Source organism: Lasioglossum baleicum, chromosome 1, assembly GCF_051020765.1.
Source record: "Lasioglossum baleicum chromosome 1, iyLasBale1, whole genome shotgun sequence".
Classification (NCBI taxonomy): domain Eukaryota; kingdom Metazoa; phylum Arthropoda; class Insecta; order Hymenoptera; family Halictidae; genus Lasioglossum; species Lasioglossum baleicum.
This window is the reverse complement of record NC_134929.1, coordinates 6208915-6220571: the sequence shown is the minus strand read 5'-3', so window position 1 is coordinate 6220571 and position 11657 is coordinate 6208915. Positions and strand designations below refer to the sequence as shown.

At 37.5% G+C, this 11657-nt stretch overlaps 2 protein-coding genes and 1 long non-coding RNA gene across 3 annotated transcripts; 2 read left to right on the top strand and 1 right to left on the bottom strand.

Annotated features, from left to right (window-relative positions):
* The first annotated feature begins 5308 nt into the window (after positions 1 to 5308).
* Positions 5309 to 6928, top strand: LOC143213122 (uncharacterized). The gene is made up of 3 exons (XR_013009872.1): positions 5309 to 5863; positions 6477 to 6567; positions 6642 to 6928. It is a non-coding gene; the product is annotated as an uncharacterized LOC143213122 (long non-coding RNA).
* A 1071-nt stretch (positions 6929 to 7999) lies between these two features.
* Positions 8000 to 11452, top strand: Dctn2-p50 (dynactin subunit 2). The gene is made up of 9 exons (XM_076432616.1): positions 8000 to 8274; positions 8472 to 8543; positions 8612 to 8745; positions 8815 to 8926; positions 9007 to 9161; positions 9285 to 9531; positions 9613 to 9789; positions 9893 to 9995; positions 10337 to 11452. The coding sequence occupies exons 1-9, from the start codon at positions 8239 to 8241 to the stop codon at positions 10513 to 10515; spliced, it is 1215 nt and encodes a 404-aa protein (XP_076288731.1). The 5' UTR covers positions 8000 to 8238; the 3' UTR covers positions 10516 to 11452.
* Rpl27 (ribosomal protein L27) lies at positions 10828 to 11437 on the bottom strand. The gene is made up of 3 exons (XM_076432666.1): positions 11219 to 11437; positions 10999 to 11135; positions 10828 to 10904 (listed from the first exon to the last, which is right to left on the bottom strand). Exons 1-3 carry the CDS (start codon positions 11435 to 11437, stop codon positions 10856 to 10858), a joined length of 405 nt encoding a protein of 134 aa, XP_076288781.1. The 3' UTR covers positions 10828 to 10855.
* Positions 11453 to 11657: the final 205 nt, after the last annotated feature.

The window sequence follows — 11657 nt, the reverse complement described above, 5'->3', positions numbered from 1 at the left end:
CTGCCGAATAATGCCAATTACGCCTCGTAAACGAAAAAATAGAACTTTTGAGGCAGATAGTGTTCTAGATCGTTCTTTTATCTAGCGTTTTTGACTAGTGAAAAACCCCGTGTTTGTATTATTATCGAGAGATGAGAATAAGAGGCGAATCCCGCACCCTTGCAATCCTGAAAACGAGTCTACTTCCTTTTAATAAACTAAAGCAAGGATTTGAAACCAAGGAGTATGTTCGGTTGCAGGTAGCTACGGTATAAAGTTTAGTACATTAACGGTATAAAAGGTCCAAATACATCTGGCTACATCGGCTGTGCTTCTTTCGGCTGGCTAAAAATCACTTTGTTGGGAGGTACATCTGGAAGGTCTTTAGCTGAATGTTTTATGACGGCCTCGCCTGTGAATTCGGACTCGCGCTTGTTCCTTCGCGCGGAGGGTTTTACGACGGAACATTAAGTGGCCAGTAGTTCCTATTTCATTTGGAACAACCTAAGCATTGGAAAAACCGAAAGAATACCGGTATTATTTCGGTTTCGGTAGAAAATTGATTGTGCCGTTATTCGAAGACTTTGAATAAATCCACTATCCACAGTCCAAATTCTATCTTGAGATTAGTCTTTTTTTAATCGGAAGAACGCCACACGAAGCAGCTAGCGTCATTTACATGAAACAATTACGAAAAATAAACAAGGTCTGCAATTAACTTGTTAGTGGTTTCATGCCAATATGTCTGGCTGGCCGACGCGCGTCGGGTTACCTGGCCGTGTTTATTGCACCACTTGGCTACGGTGACCGAAGTCTTCGCCGCCCTGGCAGAAAATTATTCGAAGCTACACCGTTTCGATAGTTTCCAGATGGCTGGGAAACCCAAAGGTCTGGTCGCCACATGTGCGATCTTGCCGAATCCTAGGGCCCGCTTCAAGCACCGTTCACCCCCAAATGGGACTTTCACCAACATGTTCAGTCGCGTTTTTAACACTTTTTAATGGGTTGTTAACATTTTTTTATCTTATTAGGAATTTATTTTAGTTAGTGATCATATTCATCGATAAAAAAAGATGAGTATACGGTACTATTTATATTGAGTCCTACAAAATATTGCAATTAGAATTACGATTTCAATTATGTCTACTTGTTCTTTGAATACAGTAGAGACTCCCGTATCCGTACCCCCATTATCCGAATACATACCCTAATATAAGCAAAGAGGATTAGATTGAATATAAGGACGTCCTATTGTCCGTATGTTCTGTTATCGCCGCGTCGCTCGCTGTGCCGGGATTCAAATGCGCGCCGTCTCCAGATTCCGACTTTCTGACTCATGCTTCCGAAACTTCGGCAACGTAAAAATCGAAGGAACGCGTCGGCGTCGATCAGTCGAGCAGGTAGTTCACACAGACAGAGTACAGGTACGCTTGTGTGTAGCGCGCAAGCAATTGAACAGGCACTCAGACGGGCTGAGTTTTCACGTTACCGAAGTTTCGAAAGCATGAGGCGAAAAGTCAGAGTCTGGAGACGGCGCACAGTGTGACCTTTCGTCCAAATCGGAGACAAAATCGAAGAACTTTTGATAGAAATAAGGTAGAGCGATGAAATTTTTAAAAAATTAAAGCTGAAACATTACAGAATATGGGAAAAATAGGGAGATTATGGTAAGAACGTTTTTTAACGTTGAGAAAATTCGTTAAACTTGCACAATTTCGAGAAAATTGTGGTTTTTCCAATACCACGCGCGGAAATTTTTTTTTTAATTTTTGCTATATATCATTTCCCGTAGATTTTTTCACGCCGATTTCAAATCTGGTCTCAAAATTTGTCTACGACCTCAGGATATTGCAAAATCGATTTCTTTAAATTCTACATGTTTAACGAATTTTCTCGGTTAAAAAACGTTCGTACCATAACTTCCCTATTTTTCCCATATTCTGCAAAGTTTCAGCTTTCATTTTAAAAAAATTTCATCGCTCTACCTCATTTCTATCGAAAGTTCTTTGATTTTGAATCGAGTCTGGTCCAAATTTTCCACTGTGCGCCGACGCGACGAAATCTCTCCGTATTTAATCATTGATTAAACACGTTTAATCAATCATAATGTATTAATATTGGATATCACTGTATTCGGGAAAGTCTACAGAATCTTTTGCCAGAAAGAACAATTCAATATCTTTTATAATAACATCACAATATTTGTTTGAAGTTGAAAAATATGTTTTTTTTTCAAAGCCTTGTTCCTGAAAAACTGTGCGTATAGGAAAAAAATTGAAAACAGATTCGGAATCAGCGCGAAAAACTCAGGCCAATAAGTCCTGGGTAGTTACCAAAACAACTCTGGATTTTCTGCACGAAATTACCTGAACCTTTTCCCGGAATGTTCGTTTGACAAGCAAATTTTCACATAATCATCCATTTCATTTCCAAAGTACAGTACCAGGACCTCGACCAACCGGCTTGATCGAGAGACAAACAGCCTGGACAAATTAAGGCCCGATGGATAATAGAGACCCGAGGGAAACCACGTCTTACCCTGCCATAGTCCGGCCACTCTAAGCGACCGTAATTATCCTTACGGGCACCGTCGCGTCGGTTCTTCCACGCCATAATTAATCCTCCGGCAACCCTGCCTCTCTTCCCAGTTTTCCCCGAAATTCTATACTCTATACAATTGTACTTGCAGCTTGCAGCTATTCCTTCTGACGCGATAACGGTAACGTTAGCGTATCTGCTTTATAATATTTGTCATTGTTGTAATATCCTGCAATTTCTACCATCTTTAACCCTTAGCACTCCAGTGGTGACTCGAAATCACCACTAAAAATTGCTGTCCCATTATGCAAAATATTGTTTACATTGTTAAACATGTTGGTAGCTAATCAATTACTAAACCTTTAATTATTGTATGAGGTATTACAATCAATTTCATATCCATCAAATGAAAAGAATCGTATAGAACGAAATTATTCTACCTAGAACGAGATGTTTCATTTTCGAGTTAAAACAGCTCCGAAATTAAAACAGCTGCAAATGGTTAATTATTATAACTATCTTTTAAATTTTCAATATAGGCCCCACATAAAAAAGTTGTGAAATGCAACATTTAGTACCTATTTTCTCTACAATTCCGGCCAACTGCAATTTCTGGAAAAATATCTTTAGGATGACGGGTAATTCAGTGTCTATGATGTTTCGCGTGGTTAACAGACAACGATATAGATATTTATTAAAACAATAACACGTAACAATGACAAAACAAAACAAGATGTAATAATAATAACAATAACGAGAAAACTAGATTATAAACGTTAATGACTATCGAGTACTAACAAAGTACAGAGATATAAATTAACGTAGCGCGGGCAACTCTAGAGCGATGCGTTCTCAACGAGTGCCACAAGCTTTTTTTCCACTGGTAAAAATCCTTTTTGGTGGGAGGATTAGCAACGTGAGAAAGACCGTTAAAATAAGGGGAGGAATTCTCCGTTCCTCAAGAGTAAGGAGAAAGTTTCCTTCCCCAAAACAATTCAAAGTCGTCGCTGCCAAGGACATTGCAACGGTTGAGTCAGGGTTCTGGTAATCGTCACTTTTACGACCGAACCCTCAATGCAACCGTCCACAGCGCGCACTTGAGAAGGATGAAATTTCCGCGTCCGGAAAGTCCCTCTTTCCAACGCGCCATGTCCACTACATATCTTTTCACATCGTGCAGTAAACTAATTTCTCCAACTTCTCACGAAAAGTCCAAATCCATATAGTCCAACATTAAAAAAGTTACAGTTACTCGAATTAATACAACCCCTGGCAGAAAGGTTCCGATCCGGAGGCATTGATACGGATTTTACAGAAAACTATAACTTTATGGAGTTGAAACTGATGGGAAATTAAAAGGGGCTTATTAAAGAATGAAGAACAACAAATTAACATAAGCTTCCATTTATTATAACAAAGAAACGAGAAAATAAACAAAATGTTACACGGAAAAAAGTTAATAGACCCATTAATAGATCTGCTGGAAGAAAGTTTCCCATTTGATTTACAGTCTCCGCAACACCAAATTTCTTCAACAATTACTGTTGGATGATTCTTATAGAGTTTTTTGCGCTGATTCCGAATTTGCCCTTAATTTTTCTCCTAGATACAAATTTCGGATCACGAATAATAGATACAAAATTTGTAATTAGTTACTCGAAGATATAGATACACAGGGGACCACCTGTAGCGGTATTTTCGAATACCTCGAAACCATTCTGCACTTCGCAATCATAACTTAAATTGTGTTTCTTTTTTTTCAATTACAAAAAGTGGACAGCGAAAGTCGACAGCGCGAACTGCATCAATTCTTTAAGTTGAAAATAAATGTAGACAATTAAAAAATGTTTTTGGTTAAACTTTTCATTAAAACTCGAAGCAATAAGTATTTACCGAACAAAACGATTATAGATGCGGGATTCGATTCGGGGCCAGAAGATTCCCAGCCGTATATATGTACTTGTTTTGTTAACGACTACCCAACCTCTAAAAAATTATAAAAAAATTAAGAACGGTTGCTTCAATAATATCCAAGTACTGAATTCTTATAAAACTGGAGTCTCTAACACTTCAATACAAAACATGCATTTTCTTGGAATTTTTGGAGGTTTTCAATTTTTTAAAACATGTTTCCGTAATCCGAAAAATCTGAAAAAATACACATTAATAATCAGGATGAGACACAACTAACGTAACAATATAAATGTGGTCAACTGAAGACTTTGATGTATGTATATACATAAAATCGGCAATTTTATGTTTTCCGATTTGTTTAAAAATCGATTTTGCAACCAAAAATTTTGAAAAAAATCTCAGTAGTGTATGCTATTCGGTAGAATATTCATGAATTTTTTCATAATTTTCTGTTGAACATGACGTGACTAAAAACAAATTTGGTTGGATACTTCTGACCATCTTTTCCGGCTATACCTTAAGAATCAACGAAACCATTATTTAAAAAATACAAAATATATTTCTTTTTACATCGTTAAAACCGATTTTTCAAAAAAAATTAGGCCTAATTTCTCTTCGATATCTCTTTTAGATCAAAAGTTATAGCAAAATGTGCGTCGCGCCGCGTGCTGTGCCCGAGATTCAAATGCGCGCCGTCTCCAGATTCCGACTTTTCGCCTCATGCTTCCGAAACTTCGGCAACGTGAAAATTGGTGAAAATCGAAGGAACGCGTCGCCGACGCGTTCGGTCGAGCAGGTAGTCACACGGACATGCTAGAGGTACGTTTGTTGTGTAGCGCGCGTGCAATCGAACATGCACCAACACGGGCAAGCGCGGTCGACACCGCTCACGGATACGACGATACGTCAGGGAAGGGGAAACTGCCGTTCAGTTTTCAGCAGTTTTCAGTTATTCTCTCAACTCTCAACAGTTCTCAAGTTCTCGTTCGCTTAGCTCGGTCGTAATATCTGTGGTTGTCAGGAGGACGCCGCCGCATGTCACATTGTACTTTCACTTTCGAGATATTGTCGTTTAAAGTTTTGATCACTAATGCTTTGACAAGGACATTGGTTATAAATTGTATTATTTTTTCGAGCCTTTTGTATTGATTTTCGTTACGTTTTTTCTGGTAAATACCTAATCCTACACTATAAAGTTCAATAAATGCATAAACTGAAATTTTTTGAAATTGTGACATGCAGCGTTTTTCTTGACACAATCACAGATATATTTACATAGCTTCGCTCTGTGGTTACACGTTACACTCGCGAGTGCGGTCTGCGTTGCGGCATTTGACTATTTGACTATTTATTAGATTGACTTGCTTGGATTATGTGATTACGTGGATTACTTGGATTACGTGCACTACGTGGAAGGAAGGAAGAACGGAAGGTATTTGTACATATTTATATTGGTTAATCGGTTTCATTTTGCTCAAATGTCTCCCAAAATCTTCGCGTGAAAAAGCGTGAGAACGCTTGTCGGCACACCACGCGACAGTGCCATTTGCCATCACGTATGAGGTGCTACGGGGCGAGTATGTTCACTTCAATGTAGAGTCCAAAATAGTAAATTGTTTGTTTCTTTATCACTTTATCACTCTCTTTTCATTATCATTATTATCATTTATCACTTTAAACAAATCCAACACAATTCAGCTTTGGCCCATTCAGATTAGAATTAGCTTAGCAATATTCTAAATCGGCAAAATGATGGCTTAAACCAATTCAGTAAGGCAAGTATTTAATCTTCTTCACTTGCTTCTCATCATCGAATTTTTTTATTTCTGGTAGTACATTCTTTTGTTTGTAGTTCAACTTAATCGATTTTTTATAAATATCATTGCAATATTTGAATCAGTTAGGTATATTAGTTGATGAAAAACGTCAGAAGACCTTTTGTAATTGTAGCACCAGAAATTAGAAAATTCGTTGAGATGAGCAATAAGCGAAGAAGATTAAATACTCACCTTTACTCACTGTGTAATTGAAAATCTAATTTACAGAACAGAGGATAAATATAATGTGCTATCCAGGGAAGGAGTAGAAGGAAGCTGCGGCAACCGGGGAAGAGGAAGACCTCTAATTTTTCGCGTGGTACGTATATCTAATTATGCCATTCAACACACATGCATATATTGTACATTACTGATTTTCTTTGTATTTTTTAGGTATCCCACCTATGCCAGAACGTGCTACGGGCCACAAGTTTCGGGAAGCAGAGGCAACAACGTGTAATAATCACAATATACAGGGTGTTCCGTTTAAATACGAACACCTAAATATCTCTTCAGGTTATTGTGATGCAAAAAATATTTGTTACGTAATGCGCATGGTGTCAATGGACCAAATATCTGGCACACCGTGCACGTTACGTAACAAATATTTTTTGCATCACAATAACCTGAAGAGATATTTAGGTGTTCGTCCAATAATAAAGCATAGTAATAATAAAAAATTATAATATTTATTATATATATATATATATATATATTCCTTGTGTCATTGTCCATGTGTCTTTACCAACTCCCTGCGGCGTATTAAAAAATAAGAAAAAGTAAATTTTCTTTTCCCTTATACGACACTTTGTCTTTTTTTGCATGGGGACATTTTAATCTTAGCTTCCATCTCTTGCAATGTATGCAGAGAATTTTTATTTTGCACAAATTATTTTTTTTTTCGTTTTCTCTCCTTGCATATGACTGAATATTCATTCAAAAATCAGTATTGTCGGTAAAAAGGAAAACTGCTACATATTTGTACAATAGAAATCTACTTTATCGACGTCTGCCACATTAGTGCGATCTGCCCTTACCGACGGCGCTGCCCTGTATAACGGCATTCGCCGCATTAATCAGTGCGACCGTGCTGCCATCTTGCGGGGAAGCGGAATCCAGGATAGAGTGGCGTTCCAGCTGGACTGCAGAAAGCTGCATTCCGCGTGGACTGGTTCCAGGTGGAGTCTACCTGTAATCGTTTTCGTCACTCCCCGTGGAGTCTGTTGTGCTATCAGGGTATAGACCAGGCGTGGGCAATTTTGCCTCAATTGAGGGGGAAGCAGGCGTTTGAGGGGCTCCACCCGTGCCCACGCCTGCTATAGACTCTATACAGTATAATTCTCGATGAAATGGGGTACCTTGAGCACCCCGCAGAATTTTAAAAAATTTATATGATTTGATTCTGAAAAATGTATGCATAACAAGTGTATTTGTGTATATTTTGTAACTCGTAGGACACGTCCTGGAGTCTTTTTGTCCGGTAGAGATTGTTTCGGTACATTTCTGCCAATATAACCAAATATAACTGCCTCAGGGGCCAGGGCTCTGGCCGCTCTGCTACCCAATATGTAGTATTTAGATACGTTACTGTTTTCTCGCGCCTGCGCGAGAAAATTTGGGCACAATCGAAGCACTGCGCAGCTGTGACCACGCTGTGACCAATTTAGCGTGCGCCATAGAGCCGCCCCCGGAACATACAGACTGATACAGACATACTTTTCTGCTTTATATATTAGATAATATATATAGCAAAAACCTAATAGTGTAGTTTCTTACGGCAAGATAGCGCGACAGTCGCGTAAATGGAAACGAACACGTAAAACTTGGCAATTCGATATTAATTTGCTACAATTTGCTATCACTGCTATCTGCTGTCGAAATCTTCATAAAATCTATCTATTTACTGTCACTGGCTGGTGAAACTAGAGGTTTCTCGGATTCTGTAATATTGTCTCGAAGCTGACAATACTTTTTAGTCTGACCGTGAAAAATGGCTGATCCGAAATATGCCGATTTACCTGGCATTGTAAGTACTTACGTCAAAAATATGTCGACCTAATCTTGTTATTAAATATGAAACATAATGCGAAATACAATAGCGATTAACGAAAATATTATATACCAGCGGTCTACGAGACTTTATGCGATATAGCGTTTAAATAAATGTACATGTTTGTTTCCGTTTTCTTTACGAATTGTTGTAACACTGGATTTGTGAAATAGGCGTACGATCAAGTAGATGTGTACGAGACAACTGACTTACCAGAATCTGAACAATTTCAACTGTACTCCGAGGTATAGTGTTCAACTTATTATTTTCTTTGTTAATACTCTTATAACTTTGTTGATATTCTTGCTCGTAGGACGAAACTGATATTATACAAAAAATTCACATTAGTGCCACAGAGGCATTTAATAAATTTAAAGGTAAACATGTTATCAGCGAGACAGTTGATTTCTCAGATTGCGTGTCGCTTAGACCAAGGACAGGTTACAAGTAAATCTCCTTCGATAAATAATTCAAAACATATCGTTTATGTTTATTACAACGTGTCGCATATTTCAGATTCGGAGATTGGGAACTTCCTGGCGACGGGGAGAAGGAAACTCCGATTCAAAAATATCAACGTTTACAGCACGAGATTAAGGAATTATATGAAGAAATAAATGATGTGAAGGTACTGTAAAAACCCAATTGTAAGATAAAAAGGTCCTAGAAGGGTAATTTTATATTTTCTGTCGTTCTTCTTACAAGTAGCAAAAAGCGAAGGATGAAGCGGAAGTAAAATCTGTTGTTGATATAATTTCACAAGTACAGGATTTAGGAAAGCAATTAGACTGCTTAAAGTTAGAAGAATGCCTCGGGACGGATCTTGTTGCGACTTTGTCGGACCCGCAAGGCACTAGGTTGAAGTAAGTGCTTATAATTAGAGCTGCGCGAGAAACTTATAATCCAGTGATGAGCAACCGGCTGCCCGCAGTTTACGGTATCCCCATAAAAATACAAACTTCCTCTTGACCTCTTGAATGTTTTAGGCAATTAATATCTCAAATAGAAGCATTTAAGCAAACAAGTATTCCTACCTCTGAATCTGATTCAAAGTCACCGAGTACAAAAGTTGAAAAAACAGCTGAACCTACCGTACTGAAATATCAGATGACATACCTCCCAGAAAAAGCAAGAATGCAAGAAGCGGCAAGAATTGCACTGCTTGAACAGAGACTTTGCAATATAGAAAGTATTATCGGCACAACCAATGACAAGCTATCGAAATTTTCACAGGTAAAATCTATTTAATATTAATGTTAATATTAATCTGAATGAGTAATAGCTGAAGAATGAAAATGATTTGTCAATTGTTAGAATCTCAAATGCCAAGGAGTAATGGACGCTGTTCAACAATTAGGAGCGAAAGCTGCGTTATTAGATACATTCCAACTAGATATCATTGAAAATCGATTGGCTTCTGTAATTCATAGAATGGACAATATCGCGCAAAAGAAGGCTGCGTTGGCACTAGATACAGAGCAGGAACAAAAGGTAAACTTTTACTTCTGGATACATCGTTTATAAATAATTTATTTAGTTTATAAAATAGTAAAAATCTATTCGAAAAAAATGTATGTATCAAAATCTCTTTCAGATATCAGAAATGTACGAAATCATGAAACAAACGGAGACAATGTCACAAATCTTACCGCAAACTGTGAATCGTATGTTGGCTTTAAATACAATTCATCAGCAAGGTGTGTATACACAAATACAGTAAATCCTCTGTAGTCGCAAAAAGGTTGTACACGATGAATGCAAAAAAAAATATCTCCTCCACTGTAATAATCTGATCTCGGCTCGGGTATATTGGTGTGAACTGTTAATGCGATGCGGTCTCTCTTTACACGCGCTGTCCTTCTCTACGTTCGGCTCTGTCTTTGAAGCTCATAAAAATAGTGTCAGTCTACGAACTTTGCGAACGGACCTCCCCGAGGCTTTTGCGACTATAGAGGATTTACTGTACATTAAATATGCTCGTACTCGAATAATATTTATTACAACTTGTAATGTGAACTTTTAATGTTTTCTTTTCCAGCTGCGGAATTCAATAAATCTCTGACGCGTCTAGACGAGCTGCAATTACAAATCACATCCGACTTGGAGAGCAACAAATCTCTTCTGAAAGGAGTGCAAGAAAGTTTTGCGTCCAACTTAGAAATTATAAAAAATAATATAGAAGCGCTAGATGAACGTATTAAGAAAATTAGCAAGTGATAATTTGTAGTAATGAGAATTCATTATAGACTATAACATTGAAAACTTTTTTAATACAATATTTATTAAATTATATAACTCCTAGTGCTTTTTAAATTGCTGCTAGTTCAATGTAAAAAACTGATATATTGCAATTCTAACATATTTTTTATCATGGTTTCATAAGATCAATCTACTTTTTTCAGAGAGATATGGTATTTTCAATGATATACAAGAAAGAAAACCTCCTTAATGTATAAATATTGCGAATGAGAAATAAATTAACATCGTGCTTGATTATCCAGGATGATTAAAAAATATCACACTCAAAAGTATTTGTATGTTTTATATTTATTTAAAATTAGAATCGTAATTTTTGGAAGAACCATTTGTTTTTACCAGATTTATACCTGCAAACAAACATTCGTTATTTATCCATGTATTGAACACCTACTAGTCTATTAAAAATAGTTCGACTACATTTCAAAGAAGATTGGCACTTACTTTTCTTCAAACTTAACACGTGTCTGGAACCGGACCTTCTTCCTCTTCATTGGGTCCTTAAGATCTTTCGTAGTCACTTTGTCCCATTGCAAGTCCACGGTGTATCTTGTCGGCATCAAATGGTTGTAATTTAAAATCTGGAACAATACATGGAAAAATGATTATAAAGATGCTTAAACGCTCCCGAAGCTTATAGAAAGTTAGCGACTCCAAAATTTACCTTCACGAAAGGCTTGATTTTGGAACGTTTGTGAAGCTTCGCTTTGCCCATCCTTTTGTGTACTTTACGTGGATATCGGTCAATTCCTGCCACCAAAGCATGTCCGTACTGCTTTTCTGTAGTACCATCATCGAAGTTGCGCATTACAATGGCTTTTCTTCCAGCGTATCGGCCGCTGAGGACCAATACGACTTTCCCTGTTTTCATAATCTTCACCATCTTGAAGATATGTGCTGGAACAAAAATGAAAAAAATTCTGTCAACTCAGAAAGTGCTGGACAACCAACGTCTGCGATAGAAACCTATTTATACGTTATGCATGCTTTCTCTAGAAAGAACATGTACTACTCGCGATACAATAAGACGTGCGCGTTACGTCGATACTTGTAAACATTGCGTTTAAACGTATCACATAACCTCATACACGAGCCACACACAC